Source organism: Mobula birostris, chromosome 7, assembly GCF_030028105.1.
Source record: "Mobula birostris isolate sMobBir1 chromosome 7, sMobBir1.hap1, whole genome shotgun sequence".
NCBI lineage: Eukaryota > Metazoa > Chordata > Chondrichthyes > Myliobatiformes > Myliobatidae > Mobula > Mobula birostris.
In genome coordinates this window covers 60,008,405-60,031,754 of record NC_092376.1, presented here as the reverse complement: position 1 = coordinate 60,031,754, position 23,350 = coordinate 60,008,405, and the positions used below count along the sequence as shown (strand labels likewise).

At 40.8% G+C, this 23,350-nt stretch overlaps 1 protein-coding gene across 3 annotated transcripts in view; it reads right to left on the bottom strand.

Moving 5' to 3' along the window:
- Window positions 1-23,350, bottom strand: part of rev1 (REV1 DNA directed polymerase) — a 100,806-nt gene that overhangs the window by 52,229 nt on the left and 25,227 nt on the right. For all 3 annotated transcript variants that reach the window (XR_011886582.1, XM_072263274.1, XM_072263275.1), the window contains exons 5-10: window positions 22,247-22,393; window positions 20,739-21,445; window positions 19,707-19,805; window positions 13,752-13,868; window positions 4,606-4,735; window positions 4,032-4,160 (exon numbers count right to left, since the gene is read on the bottom strand). Coding sequence is in view for 2 of the 3 variants with exons in the window: in XM_072263274.1 (XP_072119375.1) it covers window positions 4,032-4,160; window positions 4,606-4,735; window positions 13,752-13,868; window positions 19,707-19,805; window positions 20,739-21,445; window positions 22,247-22,393 (1,329 nt within the window). In the remaining variant the exon portion in view is untranslated. The remainder of the gene's footprint in view (window positions 1-4,031; window positions 4,161-4,605; window positions 4,736-13,751; window positions 13,869-19,706; window positions 19,806-20,738; window positions 21,446-22,246; window positions 22,394-23,350) is intronic.

Below are 23,350 nucleotides of genomic sequence, written 5' to 3'. Positions count from 1 at the left end.
ATGTTGGGGAGGCTTTCAGGTAAGACTGAAGAGCACTGAGACAACCCCAAAGCATCCTTCTAGCCAATGTAGAATGTACTATTGCTGGAGAACAGGACAGAAGACTTAACAGCAAGACTGCTCTATCGGAGGGATACAAGGGACTGCCCAGTACTCTGCTTCACAGAGAGATGGTTCACTGCCAACTCTCCAGATATGGTGTTCCAGCCAGAATGTTTCTCCATCGTATGGGCTGGATAGCAGCATATTCAAAGAAAGGAGTGGCACTGTTATGCTCAAACTTGATAGCCTTGCTCCATTCCTGTTCCCCTGACCCAGAATATCTAATACTTAAGTGTCAACCTTTCTACCTACCAAGGCAGTTATCTACTGTCATGCTAACTGCACTCCATATCCTGTCTCAGGCAGATGTCCGCTCTGTATTAATAGCACAAAACTATGAACCCCAATGTCTCCTTCCTCATCATCACTGGGATCTTCAATCTAGCCATAATCTAATTGACTGATAAAAGATTCACAGGACTGAAAGCTTAATCCTCTTCTGAAATTCTAATCCACTTACCGTTTCATATTCATTAACCGATATTTTAATAATTCGATTGTATTTCCTCATGAACCAAGGAACTGAAGCTTTTGAAATATTGTACACATACTACGACTTAATCCCATTATTCATGTTTTCTAAAGACTACATTCATCAAACATGAACTGATTTTACAATTCCGAGTGTGAAACATTCTCAATGGGAGAGTGCTGTTTCCCTTTATTATTCAGACAAATGGGAGGCTAAAATTTTGTATCTTTGTATCCGTATTACTCATATAAGCAAATATAAGACCATAAGACATAGGAGCAGAATTAGGCCATTTGGCCTGTCGAGTCTGCTCCACCATTCAATCATGGCTGATCCTTTTCCCTCCTCTTCAGCCCCATTCCCTGGGCTTCTCCCCATGACCTTTGATGCCATGGCCAATCAAGAGCCTATCAAGCTCTGCCTTAAATACACCCAACGACCTGGCCTCCACAATTGCCTGTGGTAATAAATTCCACAAATTCACCAGCCCCGGCTAAAGAAATTTCTCCGCAACTCTGTTTTAAATGGATACCCCTCTATCCTGAGGCTGTGCCATCATGTCTTAGACTTCCCCCACCATGGAAAACATCCTTTCCACGTCTACTCTGTCTAGGCCTTTCAACATTCGAAAGGTTTCAATGATATTCCCCTGACATCCTTCTAAATTCCAGTGAGTACAGACTCAAAGCTAGCAAATATTCCTCGTATGATAACTCTTTCATTCCTGGAATCAATTTTGTGACCCTCCTCCAAACCCTATCCAATGCCAGCACATCTTTTCTTAGATGAGGAGCCTAAGACTGTTCACAATATTCAAGGTGAGGGCTCAACAGTGCATTATAAAGCCTCAGCATCACATCCCTACTCTTGTATTCTAGACCTCTTGAAATGAATGCTAACATTGCATTTGTCTTCCTCATCACCGACTCTACTTGCAAGTAAACCATTGTTCTGCACAAGAACTCCCAAATCCCTTTGCATCTCTGTGAGGGGATCCTGAAGTACCCCTATTAACTTTGCTTTTGAAAAGAAAGAGAGAGTTATTTACCACCGATGGCTTGTTTGTAGAAGAGAGAGAGAGACGAAGATTAACGGTTGGACTGTCACTTTAAGGCATTGGAAGTAACTTTGGATTTCTACTGAACTGGGTTTGGAGACAGCACCGAGCAGCTCGAAAGTTGCTATGGTGACCGAAGGCAGGTTGTTGATATTACTTGTTCAAGGACAGTTGGCCTGCTTGTGCATTTCTTCACAGACAAAGGAAGGAGGGATTATTTGAATGACAGTTGATGCTCAGTACGGTAAGATAAATAGGAGGTCAGATGATACAGACCTCAAACACATGATATGGACACAATGAGCATTGTTGTGCCTGCAGGAAAAGTGGGTTTTGGAGGATCGATCAGGCGGATCGATCCAATCGCTCTTGCAGTGGAAGGAGGAAAAACGGTTGACTGGTGGGGAGTTGTCCATGTGTCCACCCTCGCCTGGGGGATAGCCCCACCACAGAAAACTGGTCCCCTTTGTTAAGGTCACAGTCGGTGACTTTTAAAGGATTTCGGAGGACGACGAGAAGATCGACTGCATCAGCTCACCTGAAGACTCAAATCTCTCTCTCTCTCTCTCTCTCTCTCTCCATCACTACTCAACTAAATACCACGAACTGAACTTTACTCATCGTAAGACTGTATCTTTTTACCTCTAAACTTAAAGAAGCTTGGTTTTTCATAGATATATTTCCACATTTACTGATTTACTTACTTTTATGTAATCATTGCTAACCTGTTTGATTTATCTTCATTTATATTACTTTATTGTGTAGTTACTAATAAATATTATTAGTTTATAGCAATACTGGACTCCAAAGTGTTTTCCATCTCTGCTGGTTCTTAATTCCCGTCACGGGGTACATGACAATCTCAGATTTTTGGATTTTCTTCCCGTTTAGAAAAGAGTCTGCAGATTTACTTCTACTACCAAAGTACATGACCATGTATTTTCCAAGATTGTATTTCATTTGCCTGTTCTCCCAATCTGTCTAAGTCCTTCTGGAGCCTACCTGTTTTCTCAATACTACCTGCCCCTCCACCAATCTTCGTATCATCTGCAAACTTGGTAACAAAGCCATCTATCCAACATCTAAATCATTGATACACAGCATAAAAAGCTGTCCCAACACTGACCCCTGCAAAACACCACTAGTCACTGACAGCCAATCAGAAAAGGATCGTTTTATTCCCACTTGCTGTCTCCTACCAAACAGCCAATGCTCTCACCAGGCCAGTATCTTTCCTGTAATACCATGGTTCTTAATTTGTCAAGCAGCCTCATGTGTGGCACCTTGTCAAGGGCCTTCTGAAAGTCCAAATATTCAATATCTACTGCATCCCCTTTATCTATCCTACGTGTAATCTCTTCAAAGAATTTCAACAGGTTTGTCAGCCAAGACTGTTCCTTAAGGAACACATGCTGACTTTGTCCTATCTTGTCCTCTGTCTCCAAGTACTCCATAACCTCATACTTAACAATTGACTCCAATATCTTCTCAAGCACTAAGGTCAGGCTAACTGGTCTATAATTCCTTTCTGCTGCCTTCCTCCTTTCTCAAAGAGTGGAGTGACATTTTCAATTTCTAGTCCTCTGGCACCATGCCAGAGTCCAATGACTTTTGTAAGATCATTACTAATGTCTCCACAGTCTCCACCGCTACCTCTTTCAAAACCCTAGGATGCAGTTCATCTGGTCCAAGTGACTTATGTATCCTTAGGTCTTTCAGCTTTGAGCACCTTCTCTCTTGTAATAGTTAACTGCACTCATTTCTCTTCCCTCACACCCTTCAACATCTGGCACACTGCTAGTGTCTTCCACAGTGAAGACTGATGCAAAACATTTAGTTCATCTGCCATCTCCTTGACCCCCGTTGTTATTTCTCCGGCACCTGTTATTATTATACTTGAAAAAACTTTTACTATCCACTTTGATATTGTTTGCTAGCTTGCTTTCATATTTCATCTTTTCCCTCCTAATGATTCTTTTAGGTGGTCTCTGTAGGGTTTTAAAACCTTCCCAATACTCTGTCTTCCCACTAATTTTGCTTTGTTGTGTGCCCTCCTTTTCACTTTTACAATAGCTTTGATTTCCACTGCCAGTCACGATTGTACTATTTTGCCATTTGAGTATTTCTTTAATTTTGGAATAAATCTATCCTGCGCCTTCCTCATTTCTCCCAGAAACTCACACCACTGTTGCTCTGCTGCCATCCCTGCCACCATCTCCTTCCATGATGCTTAAAATAAACTAGCTCAGAACCATCTACTTTTATAGAAGTGCAACTAAGTGATTAACAGCAGTAAACAGCACATTTATTGTTTCTTGCTTTAATCATATATTTAGATAACATTAAATATAACAATGAGTTCACTTATTAATTGTGTTAATCTTACATGCAATAAATTACCTTGCCAGCGTTTCATACATAATTGATGCTACTTCTTTGTAAGCTTTGAAGTTGTAGCTGACGGCTTGAAGATCAGGGCACAACTTCTTTGCTTGTCCAAAAAACATGCCATTCTTAATACCAGTCTGTCTGCCGAGGAACGACAATAAAACCAATCACATTCAAAATCCATAGTACATCTAATTGGTCAAACTAAATACAATATTTAAAGCCAAAACTGGAGAGTCCAAGTGGATGACAGTCATTACAGACAGCCAAATAAACAGCTGGTCCATTCAGCCTTAAGCAGAACAGCTTCTTTTTCTTAAATGACTGACTAGCTGATTACATGTTTTTGATCGTTCTCAGGATATCCCACTGGATTATCATCAAGCTGCTACCACAGTCTTAGATTTAATGTTAGCAGATGGGTTTTCTATAAATAGCTCCCGAATTAATCACATTTATAATGTATCTATACTGACAATAAACAACATAAATCAATCAGTTGCAACAAATTTCATATGAAATTCGCAATTCCTCTTGCTATATTCCATTATAGAATTAACTTGAAAATTACATATCCTTTATTTACCTAGCTTCATAACTGCATGATGCAATTTCTGCCATTGATAAGGCCATCAGATCCATGTTAATGCCATTCACAGAGGCAGGTGTTGGATTCTCCAAGGTGTTGCTATCCACTTTGTCAGGCACTTTTTTCTCTATGGAAGCAATGAAATCAGCTCTGTAAATCTAGCACTGTTGTTTTTTATTCAATTTCTCTCTTTTATAGTACATTAAATCCCCATAATTAAATGCAAAAGTAGTAACGCAAATAAGCATTTTACATCAACATTAGGCATTACCTCCTATTATTCATAACTCATTTTTGGAAAGAGAGAGTGAAAGAGAGACAATGTCAATGCAAAAACACTCCTGTTCAAAGTGCATCAGAAAACCCACAGTAACATGAAACCATTATTTATTGTTTTCAGATTTTTTATTGTGAAGCAACATCAGCTTAACCATAACCGACAAAGTCCTAAAGTACAATGCTTCTTTTTTCTTCTCTTTCTTATAACAACATAATGAAAGTCAAATGAATGTATGTATAGTAAACAACCAAAAAGCAAAGGAAACCCTACCACCCCGTCTCCTTTCCCCTTCCCTGTCCTACCTTCCCCTCACCCCTCCCGTATGTGCTGTTTAGGTCCTACCACACCCCACATTTAGTTCAGCTGTCGGTCTCTTCTAAATACAACAGTAATGGTTGCCAGATTTTTAAAAATTCCTTGAGTCTGTCCTTGATAACGTATCTTATCCTCTCTAGATGCAGAGTATCCATTAATGCAGCCAGCCATTGTCTGAGTAGTGGAGTTTCCTCCTTTTTCTAGAACATCAGTATGAGTTTCTTTCCATTAAGTATGCCATAGGTCAGAAGTTGTTGTTGGGTTGCCTGGAATTTAATTGACCTCACAGAAGTACCAAAAATTATTAAAATGGGGTCTGGTATTATCTGAACCTTTAGTACCTTCCATAGGACCTCAAACATTTGCTTCCAATACTCTTGTATCCTGGGACATAAAGCATAACTATGTAACAAATTTGCCTCCGAGGACTTGCATTTCTCACACATTGGGGACACCTCTGGGAATATTTTATGAAACTATTATTTAAATGACCAGAAGGCTTAAAAAGAGGATCTTCATAGCAGTCATAGAGTCCATTCTCACATACGGATGCAAGACGTGAACATTCACCAAGACTATGCGGAAGTCTCTAGATAGTTACTATACACAAATGCTCTGGATGGCTCTTGATGTGAATTGGCAACAGTACATGACAAATATCGATCTGATGCTCACCACTAAAATCGAGGCGAGAAGACTGCAACTAGCAGGGCATTGTCTACGCCACCCCGAGCTACCTGCCAGCCTAGTCATCATATGGGAGCCCAAGGGAGGATGAACCCTGGGCACCCTCCCAAGACTATGGTCAACATGCTCCTAGAAGACAGTGGTGTGGCTAACTTAGATGAACTGAACACACTGATGAGGGAGAGGGAGAAGTGGAGAGTCCGTCATCGTGTTCAACGCCGGCCCCCTAGGCCTGAGTCGACGTAGCAGTAGTAGTATTTAAATTAAATTTCTACAGTAGCTGATAAAGGTAACGGTGAATCTCCCACTTACTTATTTATTGAGATATAGCGTGGAATAGGCTCTTCTGACTCGTTGAGCCACGCCACCCAGAAATCCCCCGATTTAATCCTAGTCTAATCATGGGACAATTTACAATGACCAACTAACCTACGAAATGGTATGATTTTGGACTGTGGGAAGAAACCAGAACACCCAGAGGAAACCCTTGTGGTCATGGGGAGAACGTTACAAGTAGCAGAAGTGAACCTGGATCGCGTGTACTGTAAAGCACTGTGCTAACCACCACGCTACTGTGCCACCCCCATACAGTGACTTGAAAAAGTATTCAGCCCCATAACTACTTTTATTTCCTGTCTCTTTTTCTAAATTTAAAATATATTGGTATCTACAAAATATTGTCGTGAGAGGCCCCTTGGGTAAGAGTGACCATAATAGGGTGGAATTCTTCATTAAGATGGAGAGTGACATAGCTAATTCAGAAACAAAGGTTCTGAACTTAAAGGAGGGTAACTTTGAAGGTATGAGACGTGAATTAGCTAAGATAGACTGGCAAATGATACTTAAAGGGTTGATGGTGGATATGCAATGGCAAGCATTTAAAGATCGCATGGATGAACTACAACAATTGTTCATCCCAGTTTGGCAAAAGGATAAATCAAGGAAGGTAGTGCACCCGTGGCTGACAAGGGAAATTAGGGATAGTATCAATTCCAAAAAAGAAGCACACAAATTAGCCAGAAAAAGCGGCTCACCTGAGGACTGGGAGAAATTCAGAGTCCAGCAGAGGAGGACAAAGGGCTTAATTAGGAAAGGGAAAAAAAGATTATGAGAGAAAACTGATAGGGAACATAAAAACTGACTGTGAAAGCTTTTATAGATATGTGAAAAGAAAAAGATTGGTTAAGACAAATGTAGGTCCCCTACAGACAGAAACAGGTGAATTGATTATGGGGAGCAAGGACATGGCAGACCAATTGAATAACTACTTTGGTTCTATCTTCACTAAAGAGGACATAAATAATCTTCCGGAAATAGTAGGGGACAGAGGGTTGAATGAGATGGAGGAACTGAGGGAAATACATGTTAGTAGGTAAGTGGTGTTAGGTAAATTGAAGAGATTAAAGGCAGATAAATCCCTAGGGCCAGATGGCCTGCATCCCAGTGCCTAAGGAAGTAGCCCAAGAAATAGTGGATGCATTAGTGATAAGTTTTCAAAACTCTTTAGATTCTGGACTAGTTCCTGAGGATTGGAGGGTGGCTAATATAACCCCACTTTTTAAAAAAGGAGGGAGAGAGAAACCGGAGAATTATAGACCGGTTAGCCTAACATTGGTGGTGGGGAAAATGCTAGAGTCAGTTATCAAAGATGTGATAACAGCACATTTGGAAAGCGGTGAAATCATCGGACAAAGTCAGCATGGATTTCATAGAATTTTTTGAGGATGTAACTAGTAGAATGGATAGGGAAGAACTAGTGGATGTGGTATATTTGGATATTCAAAAGGCTTTTGACAAGGTCCCACACAGGAGATTAGTGTGCAAACTTAAAGCACACGGTATTGGGGGTAAGGTATTGATGTGGATAGAGAAATGGTTGGCAGACAGGAAGCAAAGAGTGGGAATAAACGGGACCTTTTCAGAATGGCAGGCAGTGACTAGTGGGGTACCGCAAGGCTCAGTGCTGGGACCCCAGTTGTTTACAATATATATTAATGACTTAGACGAGGGAATTAAATGCAGCATCTCCAAGTTTGCGGATGACACGAAGCTGGGTGGCAGTGTTAGCTGTGAGGAGGATGCTAAGAGGATGCAGGGTGACTTGGATAGGTTAGGTGAGTGAGCAAATTCATGGCAGATGCAATTTAATGTGAATAAATGTGAGGTTATCCACTTTGGTGGCAAAAACAGGAAAACAGATTATTATCTGAATGGTGGCTGATTAGGAAAAGGGGAGGAGCAACAAGACCTGGGTGTCATTATACACCAGTCATTGAAAGTGGGCATGCAGGTACAGCAGGCGGTGAAAAAGGTGAATGGTATGCTGGCATTCATAGCAAAAGGATTCGAGTACAGGAGCAGGGAGGTACCACTGCAGTTGTACAAGGCCTTGGTGAGACCACACCTGGAGTATTGTGTGCAGTTTTGGTCCCTTAATCTGAGGAAAGACACTCTTACCATAGAGGGAGTACAAAGAAGGTTCACCAGATTGATCCCTGGGATGGCAGGACTTTCATATGATGAAAGACTGGATCGACTAGGCTTATACTCTCTGGAATTTAGAAGATTGAGGGGGAATCTTACTGAAACGTATAAAATCTTAAAGGGATTGGACAGGCTAGATGCAGGAAGATTGTTCCCGATGTTGGGGAAGTCCAGAACGAGGGGTCACAGTTTGAGGATAAAGGGGAAGCCTTTTAGGACCGAGATTAGGAAAAACTTCTTCACGTAGAGAGTGGTGAATCTGTGGAATTCTCTGCCACAGGAAACAGTTGAGGCCAGTTCATTGGCTATATTTAAGAGGGAGTTAGATATGGCCCTTGTGGCTAAAGGGATCGGGGGTATGGAGGGAAGGCTGGTACAGGGTTCTGAGTTGGATGATCAGCCATGATCATACTGAATGGCAGTGCAGGCTTGAAGGGCCGAATGGCCTACTCCTGCACCTATTTTCTATGTTTCTATGTCAAATCAGAAAAACTCCAAAACTTAACAACTTACTAAAGATTAAAAAACAAAATTGTGAAGCTGAAAAAGTATTCATTCCCTTTGTAATTACTACACTAACTCGCCTCAAGTGAAATACTATACTTATTTCACCTTACTAACTCATCCAATTTGTTGAAGTAGAAAACTGGAGAAACATCTGAATAAATAGCCCCTCTCTCTATAAGGTCCGACAATATGGTAGAATTTCAACAGACCAAAATGAAGACAAAAGGGCATTGAAGGCATGTCAGGGAATTGATAACAGACCCAGGGAAGGGTATAAGACCATCTCAAAGGTGCTGAACATATCTCGGAGCACAGTGGAGTCCACCATGAAAAGGTGGAAAAAATATGAAACCACAGCCACACTGCCTAGGTCAGACCACCTCTCTAAACTTAGTCGCCAGAGAAGAATGGTACTTGTACAAGAGGCTACTCTGATGCCAGTAGTCCCTCTAAAGCAGAAGTCCATCACTGCAACTGGAGATGAAGGTTATGTCTCCACAATCCTGAAGGCATTGCACAAAAAGGGCATTTATGGAAGATAGTCCGTGAGCCAGGACCCCAAATTTGGGCCACCGGTACCATCTGGGGGGAATAATTCTTATAGTGATTTTTGGCAAGGTATACACCCCTAATGCTAGAAAATATGTGATAGCATTGCAGTGGCGGTAGCTTACACGATAACCTCCATGCTATAAGAACCATGATCTCATAGTGCTTTGCCTATAATAAGATGAATTATGAATTATGCTAGGTACCTGTCCCCTTACTTTGCTCAGATGATGAACCTCCCAGAGAAGAATCCTTCTGTGTATGAGGCCTTCAAGACAGGCCAATTCTCAGTGCAGCTGTCAAGTAACAACCCCTTTGGGCGGATCCCTGTGGACCAGGCTATTGAAGCCACAGTGAACAAAGACACACAAACTCCTGGAGGCACATCACGGTTCAGCCTGAACGCTGAAGCTATCAAGCGTTACCACATAACAGCTAAGCACCACAGTGCATTCCTGGGACAGTTAAGGGAGATGGTGCAAGGCAACAAATCAGAGCTTTGTCACGCGGAGCTACAGTGGCCAAGAATCCAGGAAGATGAGGAAGCAGTTTCAGCAGTGGTTAGCCTCATACATGAATGGGTCAATCCTTTTGCAGAGAAGTGGGACCTCATTAGCATCTCTATGGCAAAGGCAGTCCCCAAGGACATTGCCTCCAACCTGATGAAGGCATATGAGATTGGTGAGCAATGCTATGCAACCTTCAAGGATGAGAGACTAGAGGAAGACCCACCAGCAAAGAAATTCCATGACCCAATGAAAACCAACAAGCTGAAAACATTCAGTGATATGTGTGGGAAGACAGAAGTGAAATCAAATGGGAGGGCGATCATCTTGAAAGCAGACAGGTCTTTGTTTGGATGCATCATAGTGATGGCACAAGGGCGCAGTCTACGTATGGAGGATATACTTTCTCATCCTCTTGGACCATTGCCCTGGGCCCTGTCCACACCAACATTGCTGAGAAAGACAAATAAAGCTACTTTAGCAACAACCTTGCAGAAAAATATAGCAGTAGAAGAGAAACTCCCAGGAAACTCTGCTACAGTGGTTGATGGAATGAACTTGGTCCAAGGAGTGAAAGGTGATCAAGTTACTTTCAGAGATGTTGCCACAATAATTCTGGGTATGGCTCTGAGGGAAGGCAGTCAGAGTAGCAGAATAGATATTGTGATCAACACATACAAGGAGAACTCTATCAAAAATAGCGGAAGATCTCTATGGGGTGAAGAGACTGGTCATGAGTTGCAAGGTATCACAGGCACAGAGATGGTGAGGCAGTGGAGGAGCTTCCTGACCAAAGTCAGTCACAAAAATAGTCTCTTTAGCTTCATAGTCCATGAATGGTGGAAGGCAGAGTACAGAGCAAAGCTACTGGAGAAGATTCTGTATGCAACTGTGAATGACAAATGTTACAGAATCACATCTCAAGACAGTGAGGAAGTGTCAGCTCTTCAGTGTCAACAAGAAGAAGCAGATGGCCGCTTACTTCTCCATGTTGCCCATGCCACAAGGGAGGGATACGAATCTGTAGTGATCTGCTCAGAAGATACAATTGTCTTTATCATGTCTTTAGCATTTTGTGACAAGATTAAGGCCCCATTATTCCAGAAGTGTGGCACTAGAACCCGTACAAGGCTTGTAGGCATCAGGAAGGTTGCTGCCACTGTTGGCATAGAGGTTTGTAGGGCTCTCATCCGGTTGCACGCATACACAGGATGTGATACTGTAAGCGCTTTTGCAGGCAAAGGGAAGACAAGTGCTCTAAAACTTCTGACCAGCAACAGGGAAACTCAGGACACATTCTTAGAGTTGGGTCAGGAATGGGACCTCTCCCCAGAACTGATGGACAAACTGGAGGCACTTACATGTCTTCTGTATGCCCCTAAAGCATCGACCACCGAGGTCAATGAGCTCAGGTATCACCATTTTTGTGCCAAAAAAGGTGAAATCGAAAGTCATCAACTCCCACCATGCAAGGACTGCTTAACAAAACATGCACAGTGAGCCAACTACCAGGCTGGTACACGGAGAAGATATTTGGAAAAGGACCCATAAGTGCCAAGCCCTGTTGGCAGAGGATAGAAGATAGAGAGAGAGAAGAGGAAGCTGAACAGTTGGTGGTGCACTGGATGGAAGGCCAGCCAGCACCCGATGCCATCCTGGATCTAATGGTCTGTAACTGTCCAAAAAAAATGTTCACTCCCAAGACGTATGTGCAATGCAAATGGACTGAGGTGTACTGACATGTGTAGACTGGCAGACTGTGAGGACCAGGCATCTACCTCAGAGAGTGTGGAAAGTTCAGATGAAGATGTGGAAGACTTGGAAAATTATGATTATTAATAGGTTATGAAAGTATGGAAAACAAAGTATGGAAAGCAGTCTTTGATTAAATATATTCATTTTACAACCAAATAGGGCCCAATAGGGAACCCCACATTTGAATTATTGTACTGTAATTCTGTATGCTATGACAAAAGCTTAAGATTGTTTTGATTTGATACAACAATATGGAAAATATCATGACATTGATAAAACTCCAGAAATCTCTCCAAATGAGGTTTTTTTACCTTTTGCAGGGTAGGGTAACATTTTCTGCTGTACCGATGTTAATATGGAATATATACAAAAAGTGATTACTTATTTGAAGTAATAAAGCTACCACTGGTATCACATATTTTCTAACTCTAGAGATGTATACCTTGCCAAAAATCACTATGAGCATTATTCCCCTCAGATGGTACCGACCAACCCTACTGGCTCACGGACTAAGAGTGGCAAGGAAGAATCCCTGGCTTGAAAAAAGCACTTCTTTGCCTATAAAAACTTTGCAAAGCATCATTTAGATTTACACCACATGTACTGCTTAGTGTACATTAGTGATGATGTCAGAAACTTCCACTTTAGTCTCATCCAACCACAGTACCTTTTAGCAATATCTTCTAATACTGCGCATCAGCCAGATAACACCATTCATACTGTAACCTATAGTGGAGGTAGCATCAATGCAATGGGGATGCTTTTCAGCAGCAGGGACTGGAAATCTGATCAGGATTTCTGATCTGCAGGGTCAGACACCCTAAGCCAATAGGCTGGTCCTAGCATAATTTACATATTACTATTTAATTATTATGGTTTTATTACTATTTAATTATTTATGGTGCAACTGTAGTGAAAACCAATTTCCCTTGGGATCAATAAAATATGACTATGGCTATTGATGGGAAGATGAATATTGCTAAATACACAGAGATCCTGGATAAAAATGTGCTAGCCACTGCCAGAGAGTTTAAACTGAGGAGGAAGTTCGATTTTCAGCAGAACAATGACCCATAGCACAATGCCAGACCAACCATGGAGTGGCTTCAAACAAAGAAAATTGATGTCCTTGAGTAGCCCAGTCAGAGTCCTGACCATAACCCAATCAAACATCTCTGGCAAGACCTCAAGATTGCTATCCACTACAACTCCCTAACTAAGCTGGCACAACTTAAACAATTTTGCAAGGAGGAATGGGCAAACCTTGCTCCATCACATTGCGCAAAGTTAATAGAGACTTACCTAAAAAGATTACTAGCTGTAGTAGCTGCAAGAGATGGTTCAACTAAGAACTGAGCAAAGAGGGATGAATATTTCTGAACTACTGATACTTCAGTTTTTGAATTTTTAATTTTTCTTGCTTTACAATTTTCCATGTTTTTTGGGCTCTACTATGAAAAAAAGTATATGATTCACATATAAACCAGATAAATTGATCAAAATCGTTGTTTATAATATTAATTTATGTGAACAAGGGGTTGGGGGCTGAATGCTTTTACAAGGTACTGTATACCTGAACTGATTTTCTTTGACAGAAATCAGGCAAGTTGTAGAACATGCACCAGACATACTATTTTCATTTTGCCCTTAAGTAAACATAAAAACTTCTCCAAATGGATGAGAGCTGTTTATTAATTAAGAAGGTGGTCTAATGAATTCATTATTGCCTTAAAGGAAATTACTTTAGTGCCTAACTCATTAGTTATTTGTCTCTTGTGTCTTTGTTTTATTTTAAGAGCTTCTGAACAGTTCCATTTTGGTATTAATCCTTAAGAGTCATTTGGTTCTACAATTCCTTCCATGAAAAACGACAGCACTGAAAAATCCCAGAATGCGACAGGCATTCAAACTGAAAGCTATGGACTTCATAAAGTATATATTAGGGCAATTTTCTATATTTATCATGTATTGCACTGTACTGCTGCTGCAAAGTTATCAAATTTCACAACATATGTCAGTGGTATTAAACCTGATTCTGATGATCAATTATAAATCCTTACCCATCTTGTCATTTACCATCTTCTTCTGGTAGTACTGCATTTCAAATTCTGGATTAGCATTAGGTCGGACAGATACACGGCCATGACCTCTGTTGTGGGTAACAGCTACTGGCTTTCCTAGAAGGCAGAAATGGAAAACATCTTATTTACTTTTATTCAAATAATAAAAGTATACTCATTCTTCCCCTTAAGGTAGGGATAAGAGGAAGCACTGAATGCAAATTAATAGCATTAATTAATTCTAATTCATTCAAACAGATATTCCCAATTTACTCATGGTAAGCTATGACCATTACTTCACAGTTTCAAAGACTTACCCTAAGATGGTCATTATAGCACTGGCCTAGAGCAATCGGTTTGACTCAAGGTACAAATTCAAAAATTCAATTCTTCCTGAATTACTTTTTCACAACAGTTTTATTTTTAAAATAATTTTGACAATTTGTTTTGCATACTTGACTTGTAGGCTTTATTCCCTTGATGTACCCTGTTGTCCTATTGCATCCCCCTCTGATTTTTACTTTTAACTCTTCCAGATACTAATTCCAACTCACTGTGGACCCATCTACTTCCCTTAATAAGGTGACATTTAGGTTCAAAACATTGCCCAGATATATAGATCATCATAACCCATGCAAAATCTATAGGCTGAGTCACATTTTACTGTACCTGATTTGAACCAGTTATTTCATCTGGCATTTGTATAATCCTGCATTTTAAAAAGCTTCAAGTTAACTGCTATGCAATCCTTTCTACCTACTTTTCCCCTACTTTGCAGCACCAAGTCAGTCCTTATTTGGCTCACTTTCTTAGATACTACAGGAGATATTGTGTTCAAGTATGGATCCGTTAACAATTTTTCATTCTTTTTCTACATTATAGCTGAGCCTAGACTTCAAAAGTGCTTAAATTGCTGTAAATTTTTTTTGCACTTTTATAGCATCTAGTAAAGGATGCATGGTCTTTGCTTTCATCCTTTTCAAAGTCTTTGTTGCCTCACAGACCTATGTTTTCTGTTTGCCCCAAGATCATGAAAGGCACTAAAAAAATAGAAATTAAAATTTTCTTCAGTCTATAATCTTCCACATAAACACTGGATTCTCCAATCGCAAACACTAGTCACCATTATTTTTGCTAACATTGATATTAATCTCTGTACCACTAGTAGCCTTCTGCTGCCAGTAACCTGAATTCTCAAATCCCTTAAACAAATCTCTGACTCTCTATCTCCTCCATACATAGCATCCTACAGATGCTCCTTAAAACTTTATACTTGATCAAATTTTAGTCAACTGCCCTAATAATTCTTAGTGCATTTCAGTATTAAACTTAATTTGAATATGTTCCTGTAAAGTATGCTCGAAATATTTTTCTATATCAACAGACTTTTATAAACTCCAGCTTCTTTCTGTCAGGAAATATCCTGTCTTTTGTCCCGCCCAATTAATGTGATTCTGCAGCCAACCTCTTGTCACCATCCCAGGTTGGAGTTTCTTTTAGATGAACTATAGCCATTCTCAACTCAAATAATTTTCAAACACTATTGTTTTCCACCAAACTTTACATTGATCTTTGTAATAGATTCCATTTCCTGTTCCATTTCCACTGCCATTCAAGCATCTTTAATGTTTCCCAAGATGGCGTTGCGTACGGCGGCCATGTTGCGAGCTCCGTACCAACTTTACAGTATACTGCTAATTTCTGCAATTTCCTTCTCATTTCTTATTCAAGTAGCCGATAGTCACATCAGATATGACAGACTGACTACTGAACATCCGGAATACAGCATTAACCCACAGCGTGCCACCTTTCCTACACCTTTCCTGTTATGCAGTCCACTGGAGGCTCACTTGTTACACCACCACCACCTCAGAAGTGGCATCGGAGGAGAGGGAGAAGGGCCGGAGTCCTGGTGAGGTTGAGGTAACGTGCTAATCGGCCACTGCTCCCTAGCATACTCCTGGCTAACGTTCAGTTCCTGGAGAACAAGTTGTGTGAACTGAGAGCCAGAATCTCCTACCAGCAGGAAACAAAGGAATGCAACGTTTTGTGCTTCATGGAGACTGGCTAATGGAGGATACTGGATCACGTCATTGAGTCCTCTGGGTTCTCCCTGTTCTAGGCAGACAGGTCAAAAAAACCCTCTGGGAAGAGTAAAGGAGGTGGGGTATGCTTCATGGTCAATAATGCTTGGTGTGCCCTCGGAATGTGCATGCCCTCAAATCTTTTGTTCCCCAGAGTACCTTGTGCTGCTCTGTAGACCTTTCTGGCTGCTTAGGGAGTTCACAGCTTTATTATGACAGCTGTGTATATTCCGTCAAAGGCTGATACTGACCTGGCTCTTAAGGAACTATACGAGACCACCCTGGAGACTACACACCCAGAGGCTGCGTTCATTGTCACTGGTGACTTTAATAGAGTGTCACTGTCTAAAGTCTCTGCGAAGTTTTGTCAACACATCCAGGTGAGCACATGGGGAGATAGCATACCACTGCTACTCTTAATTCTGCAATGCTTACAAAGCACTCCTCTGCCCGCCGTTTTGAGGCGGCCATAGTTAAAACCGTCCACTGAAGGTCCGGACCAATCGGTCTCCTTGCTACAGAACTGCTTTGATGACATCAAATAGAATGTCTTTCATGACAAGAATGTCTCTGAGTTCACAGATGGGGTCACGAGCTTCATCTGGAAGTGTAACGAAGATGTCGTCCCCCAGAGATCAGTCAAGAACTACCCAAATCAGTAACCCTGGATCAACAGTTCCTTGCGAGCAGCACTTGTGAGACAGAGTTTACATTGCCGGTAATCAGCAGGAGCTCAAGAAATGCAGCTACAATCTGTGCAAAGTCATCAAGGCAGTGAAACGACAATACAGGGATAAGATCCTGTAAATCACCAAGTTGTTCGTTATGTCTCCCCTCTCACTGTGAAATGGGGACACCCCTTTTTCCCTTATTAGGGAGAGGGAGAGCCTGCGGTATGTTGAATTACTGGGTGAACGAGTAGTGGAGTGCTCCATGTCTGTGTCTTTATTGATGCTTGCTGCACGCTTGAGTGCTTGGTGGAGGGCGCTGAAGCTTTTTTTTTCTGGTGGGGGAGGGGGATCATTGCTTTGCTGCTGCTTACCCGTTTGAAGGGGGAGCTGGGGGGGCTTTGGGGTTCTAACATTCAACTGTCATTCATTCTTTGAGGCATTCCTCTGTTTTTGTGGATGGTTGTGAAGAAAAAGAATTTCAGGATGTGTATTCTATACATTTCTGACATTAAATGTACCTTTGAAACCTTTGAGATCCAGACACAACTTTTCACCAATAACACACGCAGCTTATTGCAAAGTCTGCACACCATCACAGACTTCAAAGCTAAGTGCAGTGGTGCTGCCAACATCACTGCCTCTCTCCCAAATGAGCTGTATCTTTTTTTATGCTCGATTTGATGTTGCCAACACTGAGCCCCTGAGGACAGCCACCAAAGAGACCTGCACCTTAGCCATCTCTGAGGCTGAAGTACGCAGGTGTTTCCAACGAGCGGACCGTTGCAAGGCTGCAGGACTGGACATCATCCCAGGGCGGGTACTCAGGGAGAATGTTGCCTACCAGTAGGTGTGGTAGCTGCGTTTATAGACAGTTTTAATCTCTCCCTCTCCCAGCGTAGAGTGACCCCCGCTTCAATACATCCACCACTGTCCCTGTACCTATAAAGATGAAGGTAACATGCCTGAATGACTAGCGTCCTGTCACACTCACCTCAGTAATAGGCAAATGCTTTGAGAGGCTGGTCAAGGACTACATCTGCAGCTTGCTACCACCCACACTGGACCCCCTACAATTCACCTACTGACACAACCGAACAACAGATGATGCAATAGCCACAGCTCTGCACACTGTCCTTACACACCTGGAGAAGGATGCTTATGTGAGAATGCTGTTCTTGGACTACGGTTCAGTGTTCAACACAATAATTCCCTCCAGACTCAACAAGAAGCTCAGAGACCTCGCCCTTCACCCTGCCTTGTGCAGCTGGACCCTGGACTTCCTGTTAGATTGGCAGCAGATGGTAAGAGTGGGCTCCCTCACCTCTGCCTCTCAGACCCTCAACACAGGCTCAGGGCTGTGTCCTAAGCCCCCTCCTTTACCCTCTGTATACCCATGACAGAATCGCTACCCACAGCTCTAATCTGCTAATTAGAGTTGTTGACGATACTACATTGATTAGCCTAATATCAAATAATAATGAGGCAGCCTACAGAGAAGTCATCACCCTGACACAGTGGTGTCAAGAAAACAACCTCTCCCTCAATGTCACAAAAACAAAGGAGCTGGTTGTGGACTACAGGAGGAATGGAGACAGGCTAACTCCTATTGACATCAGTGGATCTGGGGTTGAGAGGGTGAACAGCTTCAAGTTCCTCAGCATTAGAAGGTTAAGAAGGCGTACGGTGTATTGGCTTTCATCAATCGTGGAATTGAATTTAGGAGCCGAGAGGTAATGTTGCAGCTATATAGGACCCTGGTCAGACCACACTTGGAGTACTGTGCTCAGTTCTGGTCGCCTCACTACAGGAAGGATGTGGAAGCTATAGAAAGTGTGCAGAGGAGTTTTACAAGGATGTTGCCTGGATTGGGGAGCATGCCTTATGAGAATAGGTTGAGTGAACTCAGCCTTTTCTCCTTGGAGCAATGGAAGATGAGAGGTGACCTAATAGAGGTGTATAAGATGATGAGAGGCACTGATTGTGTGGATAGTCAGAGGCTTTTTCCCAGGGCTGAAATGGTTGCCACAAGAGGACACAGGTTTAAGGTGCTGGGGAGTAGGTACAGAGGAGATGTCAGGGGTAAGTTTTTTACTCAGGGAGTGGTGAGTGCCAGCAACAGTGGTGGAGGAGGATACGATAGGGTCTTTTAAGAGACTTTTAGATAGGTACATGGAGCTTAAGGTAGTAAAATAGAGGGCTATAAGTAAGCCTAGTAATTTCTAAGGTAGGGACATGTTCGGCACAACTCTTTGGGCCAAAGGGCCTGTAGTGTACTGTAGGTTTTCTATGTCTATGTTTCATACACATAACTGAGGATCTCACGTGGTCTGTACATAGTGGCTGTGTGCTGAAAAAGGCACTACAGCTCCTCTTTCACCTCAGATGGCTGAAGAAGTTTGGTATGAGTCCCCGAATCCTAAGGGGACACAACTAAAAGCATCTTGACTGGCTGCATCACTGCCTGGTATGGGAACTGTACTTCCCTCAATCGCAGGACTCTGCAGAGAGTGGTACAGACAGTCCAGCACATCTGTAGATGTGAACTTCCCACTATTCAGGGCATTTACAGAGATGTAAATGTAAAAAGGGCCTGAAGGATCATTGGGGACCCGAGTCACCCCATTCATAAACTGTTCCAGCTGCTACCATGCGAAAAACAGTACCACAGCATAAAAGCCAGGCTCCGGGACAGCTTCTTCCACCAGGTCATTAGAATGATCAATCCACACTGATACAATTGTATTTCTATGCTATATTGACTGTCCTGATATACAAACGTGTACATACTATTTATTACAAATTACAACAAATTGCACATTGCACATTTAGACAGAGATGTAACAAAGAATTTTACTCCTCATGTATGTGAAGGATGTTAGAAATAAAATCAATTCAATTCTTTCCATGAGAGTGATGACTGTTAAAATGTTCCATTAATTAGTGCAAATGGAATTACTTCTTTTCAGAAACTGTACTCAACACATTTAGTTCAGACTCACAACTGCACTCTAATCTCCTAGAACAAGAATCAAACAATTATCTTCAACAGACAATTTATTTTGCAAGTTAACATGCTTTCAAAATCCCACACAAAGCCTTAATCAGATTATATCTCCATGCTCAATTTGAAGCTACACATCATAAGCATTGTACCCTGTTGGCTGAACAGTCAATAAAAATAAATTTTAATATTTACAAACCCTTCAGTTCCGGGCGATCACGAATGCCCACTGATACAAAGAAACAGTCCATATCAATATGCATTATACAGTTCTTATGTCTTGGTAGGTCTGGTGTGCCTGTGGAGATAAACGGTAAACTGAGATGATGTTCAGGTGCTAAATGGCCGCCGAAGCATTCAACAAGTAAGCATCTAGTCACTATAACTGAAATTTTGAGTCACAATTGAGTAAATAGGAGTTACACTCCTATTTGAGAAGGCCAATTATCGACATTGCTTTAGTCCCTTTATATGTAAAGAAGGGGGTCTATCATCTGCTTGAGGCCCACAATGCAAGAATGTCTTACCTAGAGGGAGCTCGTGAAGGGTTAAACTGAGCTGGGAAACCAAACCTACATATAAACTATCTACTATTTTATTTAATGAGACTGAACTCAAAAAACACAAACAACAAGGCAAATGTCAAAACCGTACTTGGTTGAATATAGAGATAGGAAGGGTGCCCTTTCTGATCTTACTGTAAACAAATGTGAACCAAAGACATCTTGCCTCCCTTTGGTTACTAGGAACAGAGCCTGGCCAATTTACTGATTAATACCAAAAAAATTCAATCCAGCTATCAATCTTTCCCACTACAGTCATCTTTGCGATCTCACTTACCCCTAAGTTGAAATGTATTCATACAATATGTCTCTTGATCCGCCACCTTCATCAGTTTCTTAGAAATTTGGTCCAGAATCAACTTATCTTGAGCCTCACCAATCTGATGGAAAAATTGTACTCTATACCCATCATAGAGTACAAAATTTTCTAGGCCTAATACTCTGTAACATCTTTCAATAACAGAGAAGGCAAGTATTTTACACTTTTCTAAGTAAGTGCATTATCAAATCTATTTTATTTACTGAAGTCTTTCCTTTAAATCGTTGAAGTGAATGAGAGAGTACTATTTCTTGAAAAAAGATCTCTGAAGGGGTAATTCAAGCAAATGAAGAACAAGTTGTAAAAACATAAAACACTTACTAAATAGAACAAGTCAGTAGAATCTTACCCAAATGGTTAGTGTCTCTAGGATTCCTCTGAAATTTTTCCATATTAATTTTTTTTAGTTTCTCTCTGCCTGGGTAGACACCATTATTTTGTTTTTGAAGTCTGTTTACATATTCTGTAAATTCACATTTCCACATTGCAATGTGATGCAGTCTTGAATGGGCATAAAACTCAGATATAAAATTTGCATCTGCAGGTTTAGATGACCAGTGGGAAGATTCTTTAGTAGGCGAAGGCTCCGAAGTGCGTTTCATTCTTGGAATCCCCTGAATTGCAGGTTGGTTAGCCCCATTTATTTTAAAGCATTCATTTAATGAAGAATTTGAAGGAGTCCTTGTGCAGTTAGACAGCAAAGTACTACCTTCTGCTAATTGCCTTTCACAGTTTTTGAAATCTGTTTCACAGTCATCATTTTCCTCTTCTGATGCTTCAAGGGTTCCAGGTTCTTTTTCCCAGATCGTTTCGCTGCAAGGTTTTAAATAATCTTGTGTTTTTAAGGCACTATTAGAATTGGGCTCACTGGTGTTATACACAGAAAATTGGTCTCTACAACTATGAACTCCATTGTGATTTAGACTGGGATAAGCAGGCTCCAATTCCAATAATTCAAAATCTTCATTGTTCTTGTCCCATCCATTTATTCCGCTGTTGGTCTGGTTCCCCTTTCCCTTGTGTTTCACATTCTCTTGGTTGTTGGTTATACTTTTTCTAAATAAAAAGGATCACAAATCATTTCTACCCTTAATTCTGCATAAACATTTCTCCATAAACAGAGGGCCCCATATTTTTGTCAAAGAGGGTTGACCAAGGTACTTAAAAGTAGCAATAATATCAGAAAATATTAAAAATAAATGATGATTCATGTCAATGAAAAATAAAAGGCAGTAATGGATAGATTGTCAGTGTACACCATTCCTAATAGTTTGGGGAGATAAACCATTACTGTTGATTCCCTTGTTATAACTGACCATGGACCAGGTGAGTACAGCATTTTCAAGCTGGTGAATAGTGAAGAGGCATTGAAGAAGGACATTATAATCAACTGTTGTACACTGATTGAGAGGACAAGAGATAGATTACTTCTGTCATAATCACATAGGAGATTATTAGTAACTTAATAAGAGCTGATAGAACTACCTCTTGTTCAATACTTCTATTATCAGCTGAATAAATTTGCAGTTTACATATTGAGATTATTTATATATAACTGATCTAAATATTTCAATTAAATCACCAAATCAAATTGAAGACTGGATAAGTAACCTATTAAGCATTGCGACTGTAACCTGCGGTTTTTCTTTACCTATATAATACTGCGACAGAAACTACTTCATAGAAGTGCCAGAACCTTTCTGAAAACCATTAATCAACATAATTAATTTTCAGTTTGTATTTAATTCAACAAGCATAAAGACCAAAACAACTTCAGCTTTAATGCCAAACCAGACAAAAGCAAAATTACAGGTTAAGTAATAAGATTCAAGCATCTAAAATGTCAAAATTACTCACACATTTCTATTAAATTTGTAAATATTGCTGGGGCCTGGTATTGGTTCTTCAGGTTTGTTCACAGTGAAGTTCAATTCTTTCTGGACACTTGACTGCTTGGTATAGAGCTGATAAGGAATGTAAGAAAGGAGGCACCCAGCTTTTATGCTGCAAAGAAAACCAACCAATCATTTAAAATGTTATAATAAGAATTTAATTTCATACACAAAAATGGACTTTTTACTCTGAATCTTTATATCCTTACAAATGGTTAACTTCTGATTTTATTTCATTAAAATAGTAGGTAACAGTTTATAACACTTGTACAAAATGTAGAATACAGTTCATAGTTAATATATTAATGGTAAGGCCATAAATTTGAATGATGAAAGAATTCTGGAGTGACTAAAATCAATTTCAGGAGGATTTAAGTTCATTTTTTTTATTTTCATGAGACTAGTAGATACAGGAAATACAATACTCCTCTGCTGTGACAGGATATTATCTTTTTAATCAGAATTCAGGAACACCTTGGGCCAGCTGGTGGCGCAATGACATCGGCACCGGACCCGGGAGCGGAGGTTCTCGGGTTCGAAACCAGTCGGGTCCACTCCCGAGTAAGCTTTCCATCCATGCTGGGTTGAGTGTCGAGATCACAACTCGACCTCGTGAAATAAAAGGGAAAAAATACTGCAAAAATGTCTGTGTGAGGAGTGGCACGCCACACAGTCTCTCTCTCGCTCTGCACCCTGTAAAAGCCATGAAAAAGACATCATCACGGACACGTGCACACACACAGACGCACAGACTCGCACGCATGCAGGCACACGCCAAAAAAAAAATTCAGGAACACCATTGAGGCTGTTTAGAGGAACAAGGATTAAGAATAATACCTCAAATTTTTATTTTTGAGATGAATGAATCAGTATCAATGAAAAGAGCATTAGGAAGTGAGATCACATGACAGTATTTTTTGTGTAAAAAAAATCAAGATACAAATGCAAGATTAATACGGAAATATAACTTGTCCTTGCTTTACAAGTTTAATCAAACATACGGTGCTTGAGGTATGGGAACCATTAGCTATTACTAAAGATTGTTGTGCAGGCAATAACAATATTTATT